Source organism: Pseudorca crassidens, chromosome 9 (assembly GCF_039906515.1).
Source record: "Pseudorca crassidens isolate mPseCra1 chromosome 9, mPseCra1.hap1, whole genome shotgun sequence".
Classification (NCBI taxonomy): Eukaryota; Metazoa; Chordata; class Mammalia; order Artiodactyla; family Delphinidae; genus Pseudorca; species Pseudorca crassidens.
Window position 1 is genome coordinate 108,374,005 of NC_090304.1, and position 25,540 is coordinate 108,399,544.

General features: G+C 47.5%; 1 protein-coding gene across 3 annotated transcripts in view; it reads right to left on the bottom strand.

The window, feature by feature from the left end:
• The window catches only part of OPCML (opioid binding protein/cell adhesion molecule like), a 1,078,766-nt gene that overhangs the window by 856,182 nt on the left and 197,044 nt on the right, over positions 1-25,540 (bottom strand). The window contains exon 1 of one of the 3 annotated variants that reach the window (XM_067751616.1): positions 10,536-10,623. The exons of the other annotated variants lie outside the window; for them this stretch is intronic. Coding sequence (XP_067607717.1) covers positions 10,536-10,608 — 73 coding nt within the window. The 5' untranslated portion in view covers positions 10,609-10,623. Of the gene's footprint in view, positions 1-10,535; positions 10,624-25,540 lie in introns of those variants that run through there. 3 annotated transcript variants of the gene reach the window in all.

Genomic DNA, 25,540 nt, shown 5'->3' on the forward strand with positions numbered 1-25,540 from the left:
ACTCTGCTCCTGAAAAATACAAAGGAAATCCAGATCTTTTCAGAATTTCATTTTCTCTCAGATTTCAGGAGAGAAGCTGAAAGTGTTTGTGTACATTCTGGTACATGATGCGTTAATTGCTTATTCTGGAGGAAACAGGGGTCTGTCTCTCTCTTCCAGCCACTCTCCCATCCCTCAACCCAGATAAAAATAAAAGAGCAGGTATAACGGGGAGAGACCAGAATAAGACGTGGGTTCTGATAGGACAGAAATATTTATCGAAACTTAACAGTTGAGATGTGTGCAGGCATTGGGAATGTAGGGTATAGACATACAAGGTCTCTGTTCCAAATGAGTTTATGCTCATCAGACAAAAGAGGTACGCCCTCCCATACATGCATGTGAAATCACCTATCAGTTTATTGCATCCTTCCGTTTACTTAAGCCCTGCAAATAAATCCCCTTTTTACCAGCCTGTCCTTCTCCCTCCTTAGAAACAGCATCTTCAGAACTTTTCACAATGTTAGAAGTATCCATGGCAGCAGTGATTTAAGAATATAAACATCATCTGATGCTGCAGTAGAAAAGACTGTCGAGCAGAAACTTCTCTGAACATCCTTCACCCGTGGAAAGGGAAAAAGTAGCTTGAGGGAACGAAGGGGTCTTGTCACCTTAGCTAAAACATCAGTTAGCAGATGGCTTTGTGGCAGCACTCCATCGGGGAAGCCACTTCTGCTCCCCACCACAATGTTCAAGACAAAGTCAGTCCCCCAACATCCAGGCACACCTCTACAGCGCCCCCCCCAACAGCTGCTCTGTTGGCCAACAGCTGCTGGAGGGCCCATGCTTGAATAATTGCCTTCTCTGTATCTTGCACTCTGTTAAGTGACCGATACGTATTTCAGGAAGGAAAGAGGGGTGCAAAAGGATGACGGTGCACATGGGAGACAGGTTTGTTGATGTAACCTTTTAGCCCTAGTTACGAGAAAACAAGGTGTTTTAGATCTTTTGTGATCCACTCTACCCACCAGGGATATGGTGCAAAGAGTGCTAAGTATTTCAAGAGAGTCAGGACTCCATGTGACTTGGGATCAACTGGTAAACTGAGCTCTCACCACAGGCGAATGGGCAGGTGCTGCCCTTTGGAAACTCAATCTGCCTTCCTGAGCATCTTGGGTGTTGTTATGACCCGTTAGGGAAGCTCACCCCAGCCTGGTAGCTGAAGGGTTTTCTACAGAGGCAGCAGACCAACTGTCTGAACAATCCTGTCCACTGTGGACGGACTGTCCTGCAGATCCTGCCCTGCCTGGGGTCACTCCTAGCTCTGGAGATCCCTGCAGAAAGCTCGGAACTGGGGGTCGGGGGAGCCTGCCAGGAAGGACCGGCGCCCACAGGTGCATTTCATGTGGTCACCATCACAGCCACATTCCAACCATTCTTGGACCCTGACGACTCTGCCCTTTAGTTCAGGTCTAAGGAGAGCACTGAGTCTCAGACTCCAGCTAACTCCGCCCAAACATCCTGAAATAGAAGTTGGGGGAATGAACCCGCTCGCTGTGTATGAGGTTCATTTTGCTGGGGCGGCGGTTTGGGCCCGTGCTGTGGGCACCGCCCGACGCCTTAGGAAGACCAGGGTCAGATCTGATCCCAGCCCTAAACCCCCGTGTGCCTCGGGAAGCTCCCCAGCTTTGCAGAGCATTCTTTCCTCGTCTGTAAAGTAGGGTCGGGGCTGGCCCTCGCGCAGCCCTCTCCCCCCTCTCCCACCCAAAGCTGAGTCCGAAAGCACCGCCTCAGCCCTTCACCACCTGCCATCAATAAGCAGCAGAGCTCTTCCCCCAAAGCGGAGAGTCACTGAAAACGTGCACAGAAGAGGTCAATACACTGAGCTGCGTGGCCTCTTCCTGTTCTGAGAGTATTTCATGTCTTTATGCTCTTACACCGAGAAAAACCTGGTCTGTGCCAATCTACATCAAATGGCGAGGGAGGCCACGGGGGAGGAGGGACCCGCTCAAAACCTGCGATCCAGGTCTTTCAAATGGCAAACTCGTTACATCCCCGCGTCCTGACAGGCTCAGTGAAGGCGTCTCGTCGGAGGCCCTTCTGGCGGGTCAAGCCCACACACAGGACTGCGTGTCACATGGATCACATCAGGGCTTGGCAACAGACAATGAACATGTCAGAAAGCAGAAGGGGTGTTTGAGGGATGTCACTGAGGGCCGGGGAGCGTCACGAGGTTTGCAGTAAAAACAAACGAAGACCAACTGGAAAAATGGCCTGTGTGGTAAGCAAGATGGAGAGGATGAAAGAGAGGGAAAGGGGGACAGAAGACAGAGCTGGGACCAGGAGCAGGACAGGCAGCTCCCTTCACTCGGGGGCTGCTGAAAGCCTGAAGCCGGCCTCATCCATGTAACCACCATCTCACCGACTAACAACTCTCCGTCCGTTCGGCACGGGAGATATAAATTTGAATTAGGGAAGGTAACACTTTGCGGGGAAGGCCACAGGCTTTAGAACGAATCGTGGCTTTTGTGGTGATTTGGGGAAATGACAAGGATCTCAGAGCTCAGTGTCGTTGTGTCTAAAATAAGGACATTAGCGTGGTCCAGGAAAACAGCTGAGATGTAAATGCGACGTTAGGGGTAACAGGCCCGGCACAGAGCGGGCACACACCAGACGGAAGCTGGGAGACAAGGCCCCTACTGGAGGAGAGCCCCGAGTCCCCGGGGAGGGGGATGCCTGCTTGCAACTCGGTGCTGGAGGGGTGCCTAACAAACGGATGAGACCACGGGGAGTGTGAAGGGCAGTGCTCCCCGAGCACAGAGAAGGGCACTAAGGATGGGCTTCCCCATGAGCATCCAGCAAGCGGAAGGGCACGTGTGACCTCAGAGAGGCAAGTCCACCGGGATGTGTTTGTCCAGTTGAGACGTCTGCGGCTGAGCAGAGGGTCTGTGGGGAGCAGGACAGAGGCCAAGGCACAGAGGGCCCTGCACGCCGAGTTAGGTGATCTGGGCCTTTCCCGACACAGGCACTGAGGAGACACTGAAGTCTTGTTTTTTTTTTTATTGAATTGGTTACAATATTGCTTCTGTTTTGCGTTTTGGATTTTTGGCGGCGAGGCGTGTGGGATCTTAGCTGCCTGACCAAGGATCGAACCTGCATCCCCCGAATTGGAAGGCGAAGTCTTAACCACTGGACTGCCAGGGAAGTCCCACCACTGAAGTTTTTTTTTTGTTTGTTTTTATTTTTTGTTTTTTTTTTTTTGCGGTACGCGGGCCTCTCACTGTTGTGGCCTCCCCCGTTGCGGAGCACAGGCTCCGGACGCGCAGGCTCAGCGGCCATGGCTCACGGGCCTAGCCGCTCCGCGGCACGTGGGATCTTCCCGGACCGGGGCACGAACCCATGTCCCCTGCATTGGCAGGCGGACTCTCAACCGCTGCGCCACCAGGGAAGCCTTTTTCTTTGGTTTTGATTTTTCAAATCTCTGCTGTGATTCTCGTGAGCAGCCAGAGTTGAGACTTCCGCTCTAGACCAACCGGCCAGCTCACGGGAGACTGACCACGTCAGGGTTCAAGCCAAAGACTCATGGAGATGAAGAGTGTGCACCTGCCTCCCTCTGCCCCTTAGCTTATCTCTCTTGGGGGTTTTAAGGGTGGGCATGGGGAGCAGTGTCAGCCCTGGATGCCCTGAACCTGGAGGTCAGCTAAGCATCACCCCACAAACAGGCGGGCGCGTCACGGTGCACTTTGCTTTGGCTGAACTCTTCCCAAGGACGCTATCAGCGATGTGTGGGAAATGCACTGGATGGGCGGGACACCGCAGCAGTAATCTGGATAAGGAATAACGAGGACCAGAATTTTCCTAGCTGGCGGTGTTTGCTTTTGTTGAAATGAGGGTATAACAAATAGAGGATTAGGTTGACACTGTTTGTTTGTTCGTTTGTTTCGGGTAATGGACACTGACTAGAGAAACTTCAGTGAATGATTAGATCAACGTGCGTTGCTGCAAAGCTTCTTCTTTCCATTTGGATGGCAACTTCACTTGACCTGAAGTGATGTTCATTTACACATTTTTACCATCAATTCAATCTTAACGAGCAGGGTCAGTTTTGCTACCCTCTGTTCATAGTTAGAGAAAGGGAGCCGGAGTTAGTGATGGGGGCTGGCTTCCCCGAGGTCCCCACGGTGAGTTAACGCCCTTGTTCCCTCTCCCTTGGCCATTCCCAAATTCTAGGGCCCACAGAAGCCTGCTGGCCACTCTCCCCGCAAAAGACAACTGTGGGAATGCTGGGTCTCCAAGGGCTCGGGGTGGGGGGGAGGTTTCCATCCACTCACTCTGTGCTGTTCTGATCAGGCCACCCGACCGCCATGCAGGTGTGGGAGTCACCTGGGAAGACCTCAGAGACCCCCTGTTCCGGTACTCTGGCTCCCAGAGCCTTCCCTTCCTGACCCACCAAGGCGACCTGCTCTCCTGCCACAGTGACAAAGGCCGCTCCTGGAACAGAAGCCCCAGGAAAGCCTGCTGACTGCAGCATCTCAGCGTTCTACCGCGGCGCGCAGGTGCACGTGGGCACCCCCGGAGACCTGCAGGGGCAGCACCTGCTGACAGACGGGGAGCACTGCCACAGCTGGGTTCAAAGGGAGGGAGTGGTGAGTGCCAGAGGAGGGAGGGTGGAGCCTGTGACTCGAGCCACCTGCTGGCCTGTCCCTGCGGCCTAGGGTGATTCTGACTGCAATAAATCAACAAACAAAAACTACAAGAACCAGTTCACTCTGCCCTGTGTAGACTGCCAATAGGAGGAGGCCAGCGTCTTAGCAGCTGCGGGGGCGGCCGGATGATGAGTGATGGGCAGCGAGGGCCGCCCTCTGCATCGGCTCCCCGGCGGCTTCTCTGAGGCAGCTGCAGATGCCAGCACACATGCCGGGTGGGCTTCTGTGGCCGGTTTGCGGTGGAGGCACCAGGACATGTGACCAGGGGTAACAGAAGGGGCAGAGCGGTTAACAGACAGCCCCAAGAGGCCACGGAGGCTACCCCACGCGTGCACACGCACCACGCCTTGAGTTCCCAGAACCCTCCGCAAGGGCTTTCGAAGAGCTTCCACTCTCACCAGGGTTTGAGAGAGACTGTTCTCAACTACTGCTGTGACTAAGGAACGGACTTTTCCGAATAAACAGCAGCTTTCTTGTTCTCTCTCGGGACACTTGAATTTTCATAAGTCTCGAACCCTCAAACTCGAGGTGTTTTCTGCCACCAGCCTGAAACGCTCAGGTCTTTGGAGCGGTGGGGACCCAGGGCAAGGGTACTACCCCAAGTGTGCAGACTCACGGCTCATCGGCAGCGGCACACCGAGCTGGAGTACAGCACCTCGGCTCCTCAGCCACACGGGCTCAGACGCAGCCCGGTCCTGCCCCTTACCAGCTGCAGCGCTGCAAGGCACGTGTTCGGGTTTTGCTGCTGTTGTTCTCTCGTGTTTGTGTTTTGTTTGCTCTGTAAACCTCTCTGAGGCCACTTCCTTATCTGCAAAATCATACTATGTGAGCATTAAACAAGATGCTGCATGGAGAGCTACTGGCACGGCTGCGGTCCCAGCAAAGATGCTCCCAAGGTCAGGGGTGAGGCGTGCTCCACCCAGACCCCAGAGGCACTCCACCCATCCAGGCCTGCACTCAACTGTCTCAGTGTCCTCACCCCCGCCGGTCCCCCCCCCACCCCACACCGCCACCAGGATGCTGCCATAGGGCGTCCCCAACGGGCACAGCCTGTCCTTCCCCAGAGTGCCAGCATCCACCGCCTCCGGGCCCTGAAAGGCACCCAGGCCCCGCCTGCCCGTGAGGGGCCCTCCTCTCCATCACCGCCCACCGCCTCTGCCCCAGCACATCTCATTCACCATCTTCCCACCGTCCCCCTGCTCCCTCTTGATCTTCTGGCAAATGGTGAGATCACAGCAGCTTCAAGCGCCCTGGGAGGGTTTGCCCCTGCTCTCCTGAGCCCCAGCCCTCCTGGCGGCCACGACATCTGAGCGCAAATTGAACAACGTGGATGAAACGCCCCATCTCGGCATTTCACTCCCGCTGCTCTTCTGAAATGTTCACAGGAAAGTGCCGGTGGCTCTTTTGAAGGCCCACGAGCTCACACACCCCCAGTCTCCTCCCCTGGCCTGTGGCCAGCTGTGGGCAAGAAGCCAGCTCTCTGGACTTTCGGTTTTCAGTCGGGGAAGGCTCAGTGGTGGATCGGCCCAGAGAATGGCCTTGAGGCTCTAGAAACTATTTATTAGGCCCATCCTGGAGAGCCACATCAATATGGCCATCGGTGAAGCAAAGCAGAAGCTATAAAAATATCATCCATCCCAAACAAGCCTCCTAATCAAACGAAGCCCCGTGCTGGCTGGGACAGGCTTGTGTTCTGACACATAAGGGCCCTTTCCATCTTTAAAACAGACCATTAAAACACGGAACACTTTGGCTCACAGAAGTCTAAATCAAAAGGGACGGGAAAAAAGAGAGAGCTCTTTTCTCCAAGAGTAATAATGCCGCTTCCAGCTCCTAGAAAAGCTCATTGCGATAGAGATGCAATATCGTTTTTTCCCACTGTGGCTTCTCCATTCCTTTCCAACACCCAGAAAATCTCCTAGAGGTTCAAAATTGCCCCACCTCCCTCTAAGAATCCCTGTCTTTTCACTCCACGTGTAACACAGTGACCATGCTGTGATGCTTTCAATATTATTTTGTTGTTTTTGCAAAAAATAAAAAGATAGAGTTTGATACATATGCCAGAAGGGAAATCATCATAGTAATCACAGCCTGAATTGGAATGACAGCAGCCCGGTGCCCTGCCCCAATTCCCCAGGGCTGAGGAGGAGAGGAAGCAGGGCCACGCAGCTGCGGTTACTATGATGCTCATTTCCACCAGGGCCCCTCCAACTGGCTCCAAAATGCGACTTAATAGACTGCTTTCCAAATGCCCTGTTGTATTTCTACCTTACTGCACCTGCTGGACAGAGTTAATATGTGGACTCGAGGAAAAGGGCCATTCGGTGAACGAGCCACAGAGGGTTACAGAAGGAGCTCCGGCTCACTCCCCACCAGCTGGCAGACTGCGTGCGACTTTGCATCACGGTTCTAGGAATCAATGGGCAGCTAAAGCTTGCACACGGGGCTGTTCTTCTCTGGACTGCAGGCTGGGGAGGAGGGGATACTGAGAGGGCAGAGGGAGACAGGAAGGCAAGCCACGGGGACAGGTGCATGCAGCGGCCACCCTGAAAAACCTGTGTCTCGATCTCGGAGAAGTCTGCTCTGAAACTCAGCTGTTTTTCGATCTGGGTAGTCTTTGGGGACAGGAAGGTAGGAAGGACACAGCATGACTGACTCGGCCCAGCAAACATGCACAAACAACAGTCACAATAAACACCCCGTGCTTTTCTCCTTTGCCGCCTATTTTCAACCCCTACTTCTTTACCATCATCTTGGAGTCACACACCCTCTGTGATCCAGGTGGGTGCACAGGGGAGAGGAAAAGGTAGCAACTGTGGTCATATATTTTTTTATTTACAAAATGTATTGTTTCTTTATAATTTAAAGCCAGAAAGCTAATTATCTCAGAACTCCATTAGCCCTTAAGAAAGTGAACAGATTTCAGGCTGATGGGTCCTCATCCTGAGGATGTCTGATAGGTAATTCTTAGAGATCTGGGGCCTATCATGCAACTGGCAGTAAAAATCAGCTACTAAACAATAAACAACTAATGTTCAGATTCTTTCCTTCACATCACATGTGCCACGGAGAATCAAAGAAATAAGAGTAAACAGATCTGAGTTAGAGTGCACCAATGGCCATCTTTATCATCTTAGTCAAGTAAACTAAACCTTCTGGTTCCACTTTAGCCAAAGAAGTAAAGCTCACGGCTGAGATCTATTTCACGGCGGGTCTCCAGCACCCCAACAGAAGCCCACGTGGTACATCCGGCAGCACACAGGTGCCCATCGGGGTAGAGCCCAGTGGGACGTCTCAGCTGAGGAGTCCGCTCTCATTGGGAGCTTCCTCTTTACACCCTCAAAAAACTCTCAAAGAAAAAAAAAAAGAAACATCCAGATGGTTTGTGCACAAGAAAAACATTGGAGCAGGTCTTTCCCTTTCAAACTTCTCTCAGGGGCACAGCTGGATCTTCTATGTGACGGGAGTTAGGGAAATCTCAGTGAACGCCGCTGACAGTGAAAATGACACGATTTTCTGGGAAGTGGCGGAAAGAGGCACCGCCTCTCCTGAAAAAGCCACCGCCTGGGTCCGTGTGCTGCCTCAGCTCTGGACACTGAGGGCGATTCTCATCAGTGATAACAGCGTGAGGTAGGGTCTGCAGAGGCAAACGGGCTCGCAGGGAAACAGCGCTCATGCATCTGCAGGAGGCGATCCCACCCGCGGACTGGGGCAGACCAGCCGACTCCCCCGGTGCTGGCGACTGGGGCTGAAGCCATCGTGCCCCACGGAGGAGGCGTCCCGCCAACCAACCTCGCCTGGGTGATGCCTGCCCTCTCCTCCCCGTCAGACTGAGCACTTTCCCCCTCTGGTCCCTGCTCGCTTTGGGAGGTGCCCCCAGGTGGGTGAATGAGACCCCTTGAAGCATGTCCACACTTGGAGAAAGCCATCACTTAGCTAAGATAATGTGCAGTGGCCACATCATACTCCCGTCGACATGAACCCCACGTGAGATCCGCGGGATGCCACCACTTAGGAAGATGAATTAACATGGACAAAATATGTTTCAAGGGCAAAGGGATTGCAAACGGAAAGTTTCAAATCTAGTTACTTCCACTGGAGGGGCACTCTGACAACAATCCCTTCATAAATAACCAAAGAATAAACAACATCTAACTAATGCATAACTTTCAAGATCTAGTTCATGGAGCAAATGTTTCCTCAGAATCTGTACTTCTTTTTTTAGGGAAATACTAAAAGCTTCTTTTATAGCAGTGGTAAAGCCAGGCATTTCAGGGAAGTAAGTCACAGAAAATGAAGGCAGGCATGTTTCCAAAGTCGAAGGCAGGCTGTACCATCTGAAGTTCCAGAATCGGCACAGATCTGAACTTTAATAAATAGGAACATAGATAGTCAGAATCTGAAAATGGGGTAGATGATGACTTCCTATTTTAAAATCCACACTCGAGTATGCAAGGAAATTAGAAATAAGCAGAAAAGATCACTAGGTGTCTCTAATGGAAAGCAGAGCACCGTCTCGAGCACACCCCACTGGGTTATCTCATCCCAGCCTTTCATTGCCTGTGAGCTATTTTACAACTCTGTAAATTATAGATAATTGATAGCCAAGCAAAATAATTCTGTCTATAGACATGGAAATAAATTGCCTGTTGCAGTTTCAGTCAACTCCCCCTTCCCAACACCTCAGAAAAAGCCAGTGTCCCGTCCATTTGGAAACTGGTTTCAATATTCCTTTAACCTACATACATTTGTATGTCTTCGACTTCTCTTTCAAAACATATATAACATCGCCTGGTTTCCTTATGAATAATGAGTTAAATAAAATATTGTTCATTTTGTATCTGTATATGAACCATCATTTTACCTTTTCTGAAAACTGCCTTTTAACAAGCAGGCAGGGATGCTCCGTATAAAGAGAACAACAGGCTATCGCGAAACGTAAAAAGCGTCTTCCACTGATCGAGAATTAGTGAGACAAAGAAAGAGTGTGTCTCCTTCTTGATTCAGCGTCAGCGATTTCCTTTAGCCACACCTAAAGTTTCCATCAGTTCAGCAGACCAGGGGGATTTCTAGTAGAAACACTCAATACACTGCAATTACATCTGTATTCTATGTAGACTGAGGTCTGTAGTTAAGCGTTTGTGATACCATCATGGTTATTCCTGGTACAGAGTTAGTCAGTGTCATCAGCCCATGTTTGACCTTCACAACCTGAAGAGAAGACCCCTTCCAGGTGCTCTGAGCTGAGACTGACGAGTCTAATGACCCTCTCAACAATTCCACTAACGATTCTGACCCTACAGTTGATAGAACAACTCTGCAGTACATTTTACGGAGCAATGACTCAATGCACCAAAAGTTACAGACACAAGGAATATGTATAATTTTCGTCCTCAGAACTGCATCAAACGCTGCCCCTCTGTACTTTTATTTTCTTAATATTTTATATGATATTTCAACTATATGCTCAAGCACACCGAATGCCATCACCTGGGAATAGGGAATAGATCAGCTTTCCTCAAACCCAGTCATGTACCCAACCGGTATAGCAACAAAATATATTTCAACCCTGTGTTCTTCTTTTAACAAAAGGCAAAAATTATTTGTGAAGCCCTTAGTAGAAATGAAATTGTTATAATTCACTTATTTTATGAAGTCCATTTTTAGAAAATAGAGTATCATAGAATTCACGAGCACTCATAAAACGAGATGACTTCCAGAGGTGAAACGACCATCTTTTGGCACTCAGCCCCCAGTAATTTCTTTTAATTGTATCGTTGACGCTGAGCCAACACCCACATTCCCTTTACCACGAGCAGACGCAAACCCAGCAGCAGCAAACAGTCATACCTCCGTGCACCCCACGTGCTGCAGGAGCCACCAAGCAGGATGGCCAGAAACTGCCCAAAGACTTCCTTCCCATGAGACCAAGAACTGGGCCGGCCTTGAGTTCTCTCTTGAAGATGCTCAAAACAATAATCAAACAGCACTTACCTAGGGAGAGACAAAGGGAGAAGGGCAGAGAGAAAGAAGAGTTAGTGTTGACAACCACACTGTGTTCCATAGAGATGATCTATTTTAAGCGAAGGGATGTTTCACACAACTCAAATTCCCCACAAGCTCTAAGTCGGACTCGGATTTCAAATGCGCCCAGGTAAAGGTCGGTGGGGAGAAGGGCATACTGTTGCAAAAGCCAAGCAGCTCGCTGTTTGCTTTCTTTTCCAACCTGGCGTCCTCAGCCAGGTGCATTTAGCAGCCAGATGTGGGCCTGGTAACAAGAGACTGGCTGGGGACTCTGCTATGTGCAAAAGCCAGGGGAAATGCAGGCAACCCAGCTGCCTTAATGATTACGGAGGTTCTGGAGCTATGCGGTTCAGATGCTGAGAAGACTGAACTAATAAAAAAGAAATGAGAGAACTGTCATTGCCGATTACATGGTATTTATTCCCAAATCTGTTCATTATAGAAATTTGCAAGACAAATGGCTTTTTAGCAAGGAATGGCATCATTTTCCTCCTGGTAAGTGCAGAACGAGAAACACAATTTGTCCAGAGCATGGCTTCTGTGTTCCTTCTTTTTTTTTTTCCTTCCAAATGTGCCTGGCTCTAAAGCCTAGTAAAATTCCTGAAAATATTTATCAGGAGGTTAGCAAAAACAAGTGACGTGACATTTGTAGAGTTCTATACCATTTGCAGAGGCTTTCGTAGATACTATCTCTTCAGAGTCTCAGCGCAACATTTTATTGTAGGAAGGACAGGTATGATCACCTCCTCTCCTCCCCACTCCTGCGCCCTTGTACCCCTCCTCCCACATCCTTCTTCTTCCTCTCATTTTACAGTAAGTAACCTGGGTCCCAATTTAATTACTCAGCTCGCCCCAAATCACGCTCATGGAGAATGACGGCTCCAGGACTGGACTTCATGTTCCCTGGTTTCCCATTGCTTGCACTCGATTGAATCTCAGACATAACATACGGGCAGCTAAGAAGAATTGCAGAGAAAGGGGAATACAAGGAGGCAGGAAGAGGGAGAGAGTAAGAGGAATACGAGGTAAGAACGGCAGGAAAAGGTAGAGCTCACCACAGCTTTACCTTTATTCAGCAGCGAGTTCCTCGTTAAATACACTTGTACAAGGAGAGAGCATAGAAAAGTACCCGACACTCGAGAAACTCCATAAAAGGGGCAGCTATTATTCATTCCTTTACGTCTGCTGATCCAAAGAAGACTTGATTAGAACGGCAGACATCATCCCTTTGGTGGCTACCGTTGATCCGTCTGCCTTAATAGCTAAATAACATTGGTCAGGGGAATAACTGTGTTCGAGAAATGTCATTTTACAGGAAAAAAAAAAAACAAACTCTAAAAGGAGCATTTTCTGGTCGTGTGTAATATTTTAATCCCCCGGTATTGACGGATGGTTAATTCCTGGCCTGCTCACCCACAATGAAGTGCCTGGCATGCTGCCGCATCCCAGCACTTCTAATGACACCTTGGCTTTCTTCCCGGGTAATTCCAAGAGTCTGAAGCTTACCTGACATGTACATTGCACGTCTGACTCCTTGAGTGACAACAAACGCAGCTAAAATAAATGGCACAAAACAAGCTACACCTTGGGAGTTCAGAAAGGCCACGGGATCTCAGAAAGCGGGGGCCATCCACCTCCACGCAGACCAACACCTGTCTCAGGCCGTGGCTGGCATTTGACCAGGGAAGGAAGTGCTTTGACCCGCAGCAGCAGAAAAAAATAGAATGCGACTTTGGGGTAGTATCATGGGATCATCATGTTTATAGCTTTTTATTAGAAGGTAATTATAGCCTTATTCAATTTATGACCCAGAATGCACCTAATCCCCTCATAAATGCTTTTTCACCACCCAGTACTTTCCAGCTCTGCTGGCCAAATAAATGGTGGCTGTTTCTACCTGGGTGATGGCACGGCTGTTAATTTCAACACTCCATGAAACTTAATTATGCAAAGCAGAGCGGCAAGTCTGGGGCTATTAATCAGAGGTTTGATTCAGAGGTAATTTGTTGTTGGGACCCAAGGAACTGTCTCTGGTTCCTTCCATGGCGCTGCACCAGCGGTTAATCCCCTGCTTTAATGGAAGCTGCTGGGGTCGGATCTGGGCGCCTGACAGAGGCAACGCAGCTTACGTGCATCGCCTTGCTTATTAATGGGCAGACAGCTCATTTCTTCTCCTGAGGTCACCTTTCGTCACGGCAACCAGAAGCCATAGCACTTGCAGGCCATCGAGACCAAGCAGCCGATCTCTTATTTCCCAACTGCCTGAAGGCAGAACGAGAGAAAATGGGTAGATTATGGAAGTGGCTTAATATGAAGGAAGAAGTGAGAAAAATATGCTTGAGACTGACAGAGGGAAACTCATCTCTATTACCTCTGAATACCTTTAGGAAGAACGTGCTGTATATAGCTTCTAATAAGGATGATTTCAGCATTTGCTCCTAAGTAGATTAAGGGGTAAAACTCTTGGGCCCCAGATGGGGTCTAAGTAGTTCCAAACTCATATTTGATAGATGAGAGGGAATCACTACCTGACAAAAACCAAATACCACCACTGCTATTGCAATCACCAAAGACCTTTGATGGAGTCTCGTGTCCTTGGTATAAATCTGTACGTCTCTTCACTCAAAATGCACCTCCTGCAGGTTACTCCCTGGGCTCATGAGGTACTGGAGACACAGACGCACGTCAGGGCCCTTTCTTCCAAGAGCTCACAGTGGAACACACAAGACCTGCAAAGTGAATCTAGTAAGAACAGTCATGCAGAGATACAGACATCATCCCAGCAGGACAGGATGGGTGGGACTCGGAAAGGACGCAGAAGCAAAGTTGCAAAAAGGATCAAAGGGAAACAAAAAGATGAATCATGGAGATTTAAAGAGGATGAACTGAGAGGGTGAAGGGAAAGAGCTTCAGGATGAATACAATAGGGGAGTGTGGAGAGCCTGGCGTAAGGCGGGACCACCATCCTGACATCAGCCTAACTCCAAACGCACCCCCACTGCTCCAAAGACAGACTCTGCTTTCCAGCCAGAGCCCCTCTCCTTTGTGTTTCCCAGACATGGACGATTGTCCCCTCCCCCGAACCTCTGCTCAGGCTGCGTCTGTCTGGAACGCATTCTCCCACCACTTTCTAAATCCCGTCTATGCTTTACGGTGAGGCTGCCCCAGGCTCATGTGATTTCTGCCTCTTCCACACGCAGCACTGCCCATGCCCTCACGCGGCACTGAGTCGTGTGTACTTCCTGATATGGTTCTACTTCCTCGAGTGTGTACTTTCACTCTTAGTAATACAATAAAGACTGGAAGGGCAGAGAAGGTGAGCACACAGAATAATAGCCTCCGAAGATATCAGGTCCTAACGCCTGGAATTTATAAATATCACTTGATATAAGGGAAAAGGGTCTTTGCAGATGTGACCCAGGTACAATTCTGAGATGGAGCGATTATCTTAGATTATCCTAGGGTCCCTAAATGCCCTCACAGGTTTCCTTCATCAGAGGAAGGCCGAGGGAGATTTCATAAAGAGCAAAAGGAGGAGGCCTTGTGACCACAGATGCAGAGACTGCAGTGACACCATCCCAAGCCAAGGGATGCTGGTGGTCACCAGAAGGTGGCCAAGGAAGAAACAGCCCCTCCCCTACTGTCTCCAGAGAGCACAGCCCGTCCAACATGTAGCTCTCGGCCCAGTATTACTGATCTTGGACTTCTCGCCTCTGGAACAGTAGGAGAATATATTTCTGATGTTTCAAGGCACCAGGTTTATGGTACTTTGTTACAGCATCCATAAGAAACTAACACAAATGTATAGGGTAACCATACATCCAGAATCTCCCTGCAAGTCCCAGTCTATGCCTATCATCCTGGCATAATTATAACAGTTCCCCTTTCACTCTCAAAACTTCTAGTTTGGCCATAAGTTATGTAGTCACCCTTGATCGGATGGTATTTAATCTCTGTCCCTTCGTACTCAGTACAATTAACACAATGCCACGCCTACAGCAGGCAAGCAGTACAGAGTATTTAAAGTTGAGAAGAAAAATTCTCCGTCATTTTAGAAATAATTTGCTCACAATCTTTTGTCCAAATTTGGGAAATAAGGAACTGCTTCGGTTGGCTGAAGCAGAGAACTTGTGCAGAGACATATGTTGTTTAAAAATGAGGTTTTCGATCTGGCCTCACCCACAAAATACTGACCTGGGGCTTGTCTTGAAATTAACAAAGATCTTAATTCCCAGCCCAGATTTCCAAAATTGGTACACTGAGAACTTTTGGTAGGTATGAGGGGCATGTTCCATATGTTTAGGTTTCAAATGAGGTTTTATTTCAGAGGAAATATCTACCTGAACTTATTTGATGAGATTGGAAGAGGGAAGCTGGAGGCCCATTTAAAACGATCTCTTGACACACAGCTTAGTGTCCATGGGTTCCTTTAGAGAAAATAACTGCTTGTTTGTGCACATTTATATTGCCGGGGTTGGGGGGTGGATAGGGAAACAATCGATCAGGAAGCAATTCAGTCCGGGTGCTGAGTATGAAGGGAATAGCAGGAAGATGCGTTTTGAAAAAAAACAAGTTAATCATTCCAGCCAATAATATCCTTAGGATTCACAGCCGGCAGTTACATGAATCAAGTAGCAAATGTGCTTGAGTATAAATCAGTACATGCTACGCAAGTATGTATGGAGATCTCTTCCACATGTGGAATTTCGTTGGGGACACAGAAGGCTTGGAAAGCTGTGGAAGACCTCAACCCATCAAAGGACAAACCAAGGCTTTTTTGTGCTGAGTTGGATGATACCGACTCTAAGTGCCAGAAACATTAAGAGAAGGGACAGTCCATTGTGAGCTGAGATAATTGTTAACAGCTTCATAAAGAGATGGGATTTGAGCTGGAGTTTGAACCTAGTGAAGTGTTCACACAGGTCCTAAAAGGGGCAGGATGGGAGAATACACAGGGATCAACCAGGTGAACAGGACATGACAGGAACATTCCCGTGTCAGCTGAAGGACGATCTCATCTCACCTCTGCCTTACTCCATGTTAACTGCTAAATTTGGTTTAAAATATGTGTTACAGTATTTCTGAAATCCCATGGAACTTAGAGCTCCTGACTCTATTCCTTGGGCTAATAGGAAAACGTCCACCTATCCTCTGAATGCAAATTCTTGTGAGCTGAGCTGAGCAGATGAGATTCTCACAAGTTAAAGGGATCTGAGTTTACACACTGGGATGGAGCATTGGAAATTCATTTAAATAAATTTAATTAGGAAAGATCACCCAAAGCCCTTCCCTTCTCTATTACTACTGAACTGTAAGCAGCTTAGGAACGATCAGACAATTTGCGAGCATACGAGAATTTCCAGCTCCTCGGCGGAGGAACACTCCTCCTCACGAAGGGAGTGTGCTTACACACTGATTACTGTTCCAGGTACCTAAATACTGGATGACCTGGTCTGATCTTGGTTATGAAGTATTTGCAAATAAGTAAGCAACTGGAAGTAAGCAAAAATAAAAAATAAAGCAAATGCAATGCAGAAGCCAATACACTGATGTCTGTTTTTGGATAATGAAGTTGGAGCAAAGAGGGGAATGGACGTGAGGCCCTTCGGTACACAGGAAAGAAATTAAGAAACAGAAGTGGAAGCTGGCATAGGGGAAAGTGGCTCTTGGAAAGTGTTTAAGCAAGTACAACTGACGTCCTTATCAGGAGGCAATCCTACATACGGCATGAGAAGACAAAACGAACAGAGATGTGCCTGTGCTCACATGGTCTCCGCCTCCAAGACCTACTGCACCCAGAGTGCAGAGGATGGGCTGGAGGGTTTCCTGACTGCCAGTCACCTGTGTCATTGCAGGTGGCCTGTTGGTTCTTCAGAGTTTCACTAAATAAAAAAACTAGACCATCTACCAAGAAAGCAAAGAACACCTGGGTCCTATTAATAACTGCATCACTATCATATCATTTTCTTAATAGTTTCTCAATAATTATGATTTTTCCCTCACCAAGAACACTTTGACCCACAAGCTATTAATAAAGATTTTAAGTGTGGATGGAGGTGAGTGGCATTTTTCAATCTATATTGAATCCTTGAAAAACCATTAAGAAGAGTAAACAAAATAAAGCCCTTTCATTTTATGATAGAAGTTTTCCCAATAAAGAAAGAAAAAAAATAATCACTGACAAGGAAGTTCGGTTTTCTTTAATCTCTGTGAATCAGTTAAGATGAAAATGCCATCTGTACTAAATCCAACGTACACGTTGTATTTCCCTGCAATTTCTCCTGTGGACTCTGTTTATATCTTTTGGCTCACATATATTGGTATTTGCTTTGTCTAAAATGGCAAACATTAATTATTAGCAAATAAAGCATTTCTTATGTTAAAAAATAATCGCATCACAGTGGATGTGTGAATCCCGCAGGATGCTGAATGAGACTTTTAGAAAATATGCTACCATTTGTGTTCTGAGACTGACTCTGCCTGATATTGATGAGCTGGTATCAGTCACGCACAGTTTAGCATCAATTATTGGTCAGAGAGCAGCTTGGAATTTGGGGAAAAGGAGAACTCTAGAAGGTATGCAAAACAGGAAGAGGGCACTGTTGAGCAAAAGGAAAGTTGCAGAACAGAGTCGCCAAAGAAGATAACGCTGTGGCAAGTTTCTCTGTGTTATCCCTGGAGTCAAAGTGAACAATAAGAGACTGAAAACATCACTGTTACCATCCTGATAACTACGAGAACAACGAGTGTGAGGATGAGTCTTTCTCAGCCAGGTTTAGGTGTAAAATTTTTAACTAATAGAGGTGATAGATTTGAGGGCTGTCATTTCCAGTTTACAAAACTCTTTGAAAATTAGAGATGTTCACACAAAGAGGCACGGCGTGTGGACAGCTGAGCCCACAAGTGAGGTATGACTCTGCAGCCCACCGGTATGACACATTTTACTCACAAATGCAGCAGACGTCTGTTGGGAAATGAAGCCCATATGCTCTGTAATCTAACCCCTTCATCATTAAGATAAGAGGAGGGCAACAAACTACCTGAAAATGAACACGTTAGTATTTACGGAACTCAGTGTCCTGGCCCCTTTCCTTGAAGAACACCAAAGACCTGACGAGCCACAAAACTCACAGAATAAACTCAGCACACAGCCGACACCACACAGAGCAATTCACAGTGGGCTGGGAACTGGCAACTGGTAGGATTTTCATGTTTCAGAAGCAGAAGCAGAAGCAGCACCCAGAGAGAGTGTGTAACTAACTCCACAACTTGCACTTGGATTCCAGAACCGTTCACTTAGCCGTTCAATGCCAGGCTTTCTGGAAAGAAAAGCAACCTGAAATCCCTGAACCCACTGCTATAGTGGAATCGATGAAGGGCGCAGACGTCGCCATAAGGGTGAACAACAAATTCCCTGAAGCACCTTCCTGAACCCTCACCCAACTCGGCCCTCATCCAAAGACCTGTGAGGGGTCTTTCCTAATAAAAATGAATCTTAAATTACGTAATGGGAACTGATAGAAAAATAGGATCCACTTCTCACAATTTGCTTTACAACCAAATTTCCTACACTCTGTCTTATGTGGAAGGAGACCCCCTCCACCGAGACCTGGGCTAGGAATTGCCAGCCAGTAACAGCCTGGAGGCCCTGAAGCTCCAATGGACTCACACCCGCCTCCAACGGGAGCTCTTCCTGCGGACGGTAATAAGCAGAGCCCGAATCCTAACTCTGCTCTCATTCCCTCTTCCTCCTGTTCCCATCCAGAAAGAAAAGTCCTCCTTGTGAGAATTAAGTAAGAGACATGAAGCAAAATGCACAGTCACTGTCTTGGAGGGAACTCAAGGAATACTTATTACCATATCGTTCTCCGGACCCGTGGGCCCCCGTGCCCTCACAGAGGACCACACGGTGCGGGGATGCTGACTGTGGGGACGATGACCAGCTCAGAAAGTTTCTCTGCAGGTGAAATAGGCAAAGCCCTCCAGGAGGTGCAGAGCCTTCCCTTCCCTTCAGCTGGGAAAGCAGAGAACGCAAACAGAAGTGCCAGGAGGTGTGGAGGCTGAGTGTGAGAATCATTTAAGCGCCTTTTGCACACGGACACACAGTTACTTTTAATTAAATCAATCATTTAAGTCGGTGGTCCCCAACCGTTTTGGCACCAAGGACTGGTTTGATGGAAGACAAAGTTTCCACTGACAGGGGCAGGGGAGACTGTTCAGGTGGCAATATGAGCGGTGGGGAGCGGCTGTAAACACAGGCGAAGCTTCGCTCCCTCGCCCACCGCTCACCTCCTGCTGTGCAGCCCCATTCCTAAGAGGCCTCGGACCGGTACCGGGGGTTGGGGACCCTCGTTTAAGTGATTGTCTGTTACACCACGCTCATCATCTTCCCTCATCTCTCTTCTACGGCCAAATTTCACCACTCTCCACGCTTGGATTTCCTGATGTGTGGACTGACCTCGTGCCTCCCGCCATGTGTGCACTGGTGTCTGCCTCTCCTACCCCCTGATAATTAGTACCCACACACTTCCAGGGCATCCTGGGGACTCCTGCACGTGTGCTCCTTGGAGCTGCAGTCCTTTTCTGTTGATCATAAACAGCTCCTCTTAGAATTACATGAGCACAGCCAAGATCAATGGCAACCTGATTTACAGCAGCTCTTACCAACGGCTTGTGGAAATTAGAAATAAATATGGGGTCAAACAACTCACCAGTAATTTGACATTGGTAAATCTGGCTTCTTTAGAAGTCTTAAATAATAAGGACCTTCACATCTTCGTTTCAACTGCAAGAGCATCAGCGCACTGCCTTTTAGGGCCGAAAAGGTGCTTTAAAGTTTATCACTGTTGGAGTATTTTTCTGCTCTCTCAAATATTGCAACATAACTGAATCGGCAGCACTATAGTATAACACGGCCTTAACTGGCATAGGCATTGGAAAGAGCTGTAGGGGAACTGCCCTCGGTCTTGAAATCACGTCTGCAGGTTGTATTACAAGTCAATAGAACAGTATCTGTATATCTGAGTATACTAGGAAAGCTATAAATGCTACCAGGAAATGATTCAGAAGTTTCCTGGACCTAAATAAAAAAGAAGCAACGCAAAATATCAAAACAAGGACAATTCCTAAACACAGCTATTTTAAGAAAATGACAATGGTGCCTAAGTTTAATGATGATTTTGATTCAGCCAAAGCTGACCTTGACTTCAATTTATAATGAAAATTTTTTTGTCATGGAATGGCTATAAAATATAAGTTTTGAACATACAGGACAGGTTACAAGAGGCAGTAGTAAATACGTGTGAGCTGTGGTCCCTATTTCCCTGAGAGCTTAGGAGAGTTTTTTATGAACACGAAATGGCAAAATTGCGAATGTTATATAACTGTAGAAAAATCTGATCTAATAAAATGTGATAACATGCCTTAAGGGGGTGATCTAGTCTGTCTTGCCTCCTAGCAGTTCAGTTAAACGATGAAAGGGAAAAAGAAAAGGATATCCCACAATTTGATGCTGGTTCATGATTTGCCTGACATCAGAGTTTCCCCCCATGATTAGCACAGATTTTTCCTGCCACAATTTCATTCTATTCCTTCTGGTTTTATCCTTAATAGAGGCACATACAGGTGGCCACACAATAGGCAGTCCTATAGTTGAAAGGTGTCTGGTCAACTTCAGGGCAGTATTTGTGTGCACTGCCACACCAAGGATCAGCTGGGATGCCTCTCTGAACACTCGGTGGCCTGGGAATGATACAGACTTGAAGCTGGGGTGGTTGGTCACCGTCGCCAAGTGGCCACAGCTGCGACTGCCTCTATGTCACTCCACCATCCTTCACCTCCTCCATCTCCGAATCGGCACAGCATCTCACAGCATTTATAAGTCCAACTTGCAAGTGAAAATAAATGTCAGAGGCAGCAAAGCAGGATGAGCAGTGGTAGGTGAGGCTGGAAAAAGTGCATCATGGTCCCCAAGGAAGGAGAAGGAAGCGGGGTGAGATCAGCAAATTCCGCTGCTAGGTTTTTGGGTAGGAAGAATCAGATTCAAGGCGATGAAACGGCATGACCAAGATTACACAGCTTGTCAGGGATACAGCTGAGACTAGAATGAAAATTCCAATTCTGATTTCTATTTCCTTTCCGCTACATTATATTGCAAAGTCACTTTCCACATGGCGCACAGGTACATAATAACTATGTACAAGAGTAGCCAGGGAAAAGACTGAAATACAGACTTTGTTTCATAGGTAATCCCCTTGCCCTTTCCTGAGCATTTCTTTCAGCTGCTCACGTGCCCACAGTGGAGACTTTGTTATCCTTCCTGACTCAGGTCAAATGCCACCTTCTCTGACCCTCCACCTTAACCTCCTCTGAGGGAAAGAGCGTGGGGTAAGGGCAATAGCACCAACTTTGGTTTCACAGGTAGTTAGCAAGTGGCCAACTGGGATTGAAGTCAGGTCTGCTTTGATTCCAATACCTGCACCATGAACTGTGCCACCTTCAGAGTGACCAGGAAGGCTGAAGGAGACAGCCTTCAGAAAGTGCTGGGACCATGGTAAACACTCAACCTCAACTCTCTTTTCTCTCTTTTCCAAGTTCCCTTTTCTGTTTTGTCTCCCAGGAAAACGATCATAGGCTTATTGCTCTCAGAGCATTTTTATTAATCAGAAGACTTTATCCTTTTTTCAATCAATAAACACACAGGGAATTTGGAGTCAGGTTCAATGCAAGGAGCTAGAGAACTAATGACCAGATGACAAGATAAAAGCTGTATTGGGAAGGACTTACATGCAATACTAAAACCTTGAGCCTTATTCTTATGAGCTCAAGGGACATACTGAAGAATTTTAAGCAGCAGAGAATTATAATCTGATCTTTATTTTAGGTGAATCAGTCTGACTGTCTTGTGAAGAATGGATCAGAGGTGGAAAAATTAAATCCAGGAACTCCAGTTTCACTGGTCTAGCCACAGAGAAACGAGGAATTTAAGCAGTAGCCTATGGTGAGGATAAAAACAAAAGAACTATACCTAAATATTATAGCCTAGTTGGTACTTGTTTTTCCTCATAGGGGAATGGATCATTTCAATTCTGAAATAATTTTATTTGCATAATAGGGTTAAATGAATAAGTAAACATATTGTAGGTAATGAGAGCCAGGTTTGTCACTGTTGGAAGAAGTTTCAAAGAAAGAAAGAGGAAGACTAGAATAAACCCTGTGGTATTGGTTAGAATCAGAGGTATCAATATGGACTTATGGGATCCTAAAACATATACACAGAGAGAGAGAGAGACAGCTGAGCCCACGCAGGAGTCAGTGCACACCTGTATTCCCCAGCCCCACCCACTGCGCAGGACCAGATGCCGTCACCCCACAGCAGCAGTGAGCACACTGAGCCCTGAGACTTGCTTTCTAAACACCATTCTCCAATGAGAATAATCTGGGCTCCCTAGAGAACAGCTAGGTTCCAGGGAAGAGAAAACATAAGATGAGTCTGCAGCACTTTCTGGCACCAGAAACTAATAAAGGGCTTACAAATAGAGAGAGAGGGGAACGTGTCCATATTAAAAAGTTAGAGGGGCCAACCTGACTCCTGTCAACAACCAATGACTAAAGCTGGAACAACCTGAGAAACAAAATAAGTAACAAAGATTAAAATAAATAGCCATGAGTACATATCGACATAAATAAATAACTGAATGCATCCACCAATGGAGGAGGAGGAGGAAAACAAATGAGGGAACAGAAAAGTCACTGTTAGAAGCCCACAGTAATAACTGCTTCCACAAGAACTGTCGATTGGTGCTAAAATTAATGGGCAAAAGTTTAAGCGGAAACAGGGTACATCTCTCCCTCCACATGCTTAAAGGGAAAAAAGTAACCTTACAACAGGGACTGCCAGCAGAAACTACGTTACCACCACACACTGATCACGTCACGGGTTACTGACACACAGTGACAGCATGTACCTGCTAATATCATGAACGGTGAGCGGCACGTAACTTCTCTGGCATCTGCTGCAATAATTCTCATACTAATCATGAGAAAACATCAGTAAAACCTAAACTGTGGGATATTTACAAAATAATGAACAGTGCTCCGTCCAAGGGTCAAGGTTACAAAAGACAAGGAAAGGCTGAGGAACTGTCAAGGACTGGAGGAGACTAAGAAGACACTAAAGGCAACATAGGATCCTGGATTGGATCCTGGCGCAGAAATAAGGGGCTAGTGGAGAAATCGGTGAACTCTGTGTTCTGTACATTAGTCAGTAGAACTGTACCAAGGTTAATTTCTCAGTTTCCATAATTACCTAGTGATGATGCAGGACGCTGGTATGAGAGGAAACTGGGAGAGGGGTGTTTGGGGCCCTCTGCACTTCTTCAGTAAACTTTCTGAAGTCTCAATTTATTTCTAAAAGAAAGGTTAAGCCAGATTGTAGGCAGTGGACTGGAGATGGTGGAAGAAGGGTAACAGAGTCGACAAGACCAGCATAAATGAGATGCAGAGCATCAAGGAGAGGCAGGACTGGGCCGAGCGGCATCCACCCATCAAACGGGGCAACGAGTTGGGTCCACAGGCTTGGAGGGCAATGAGGACTTCACCTCGTGAGATGCTGAGCGTGAGGTGCTTCCGGGACATCCAGATGGACACAGAACGTGGGCAGTTTGATGATCGTGTCTGGAGTCTAAGAGAGAGAGATGCATTGGACGTATAAACTGCAGAGCAGTCAACGTCTAGAGGTTTGTCAGAGGCGTCACGCCTCTAGGACGTGAGTCATAGAGAAAGTCATGACTCTCTAGGACGGAGTCATAGAGAAAGACCACGGACGAAGAGAAAGGGGTTGGGAGGATGAAACCCACATTTAACTCTGTCCACATTAGCCATTTTTATTCCACACATTTTTGTGGATCGGGGATGTGGCTCACTCACTTCCGTGTTCTCACCACCTAGAGTCGTGCTGGGCAAATAATGTTCACATAAGTGGATGGAGGACAAAGTGACTACATCTCCTTGGACGCCAGGAGTCCACAGGCGTTTACATCTCTCATTAAGCATATTTCACTCACCATCCCTACATCTCAGGTTTTATTTGAAAGGTATTTCCCCTAGTTTAAAAATCTAGGGAATTGATAGCAGTGAGACCTCAAATATGGTATAACATCAGGTTATATCTGACCTATTACTCCCCTCACCACTTCTAAGAGAATAGCAAAATAACCAACAAATAGTCTTAGAATTTTTTTATACATTTATTTCATTTTTATTTACTTTTGGCTGCGTTGGGTCTTTGCTGCCGTGCTCGGGCGTTCTCTAGTTGCAGTGACCGGAGGCTACTCTTCGTTGCGGTGTGCGAGCTTCTCAACCCGTTGGCTTCTCTTGTTGCAGAGCATGGGCTCTAGGCACACAGGCTTCAGTAGTTGTGGCGCATGGGCTTAGTTGCTCCAAGGTATGTGGGATCTTCCCGGACCAGGGTTCGAACCCGTGTCCCCTGCACTGGCAGGCAGATTCTTAACCACTGTGCCACCACGGAAACCCCTAGAATTTTTAAAAATTAGGAGATGCATTGCTTGGGGCCCCATGCTCTGCCAGGGGACCTCATCTAGAAGAAAGAGGAGCTCGCTTCCTTCCTACTGTCCTTGCTGAATGTGCAAGGGTCGTTCTTCCCTGAGAGGACTGTTTCCAGCCAGGATCCAGGTGGAATGACTCAATCCAGGTTAAATGAGAATTCCCAGCCCAACCTCTAGGCTCTAACAGGAAACAGGACCTCACTCCCATCCGCAAGTCCTCTGCGTGCAGGGTCCCCAGTAAGTGCCACGTAACTCCCTGCGTGCTATGCAAATATCCTGCTAACACAGTCTGTTCTGGAAAACAGTAGAATATAATAATATTTAAAAAGACAAGTGGCTACTGAAATCCCCATAACCTCGCACTATTTGGAAAAATAGAGTTTACCTGAATATTTGAGGCTTAAGAATTGCCGGCCAGATGGCAGGCAGCAATATAAAAGGTATTACAGAGCTCCAACTCCTTCTGTGTGTCATTTAGTAGGATATTGTGCTCACAATCCTGTTCTGTCACTGTTGGGTTAGTTTCTCCCTCCCCGCTTTCAGTTTTATTTTCTCATGCTAACATTTCAAGGAAAACAATCATTTTAAAGTATTACTGCGGGTTACTGGTTTATACTCTTTGCACTTACTGGCACTTTCCCTGAAGCTCTTCCAGGGCTGGACACAGGGAGGGAAGGGTGGTTAGCTGCGAGGGGGAAAGACACAAAACCAGAAGAAAGGATGCCAGGCAGAGTGTGATTCTTCTTGTTATATAATGCGCTGCCTTTCCTTCAGTTTGTTGGAAGTGCTGAGAATTTGGCCCAGACTTTCTAGAAGTTGTAAACAAGAACACCACATCATTAGTGGTGGAGTCAGGATTCTAAAAGCGATGGGCCCAGATGGTATTCAGCGGAAACTCAGGGACAGTGGGGCCGGGTGTTTGGGCCAAACCCAGCAGCAGGAGGTGAAATGTACTCTAAGGAGGAAGACAGGTCACAAAACCAAGTATGGTTCATAGGGCTCCAGAAAGAGCAATTTTGCGGAGTTCAGGAGGCTAGGACAGGACTGCAATGTGGTCTGTCAGCAGATGCGAGGGTCCACACCACGGGACTGGAGTCCAGTGGCTGGGGGCAAGTCAGGGCCAAGGCCAAGCTTCGGAGCAACTGGGGCATTAAAGCAGAGACACCAGACAGGGCAGATGGGGGACAGTGTTACAGCTGGACGCTGGCAACAAACATCACAGGGCTTCTCCTCCAAGGTCTGGGCAGAAGGCAGAACAGGACTGGC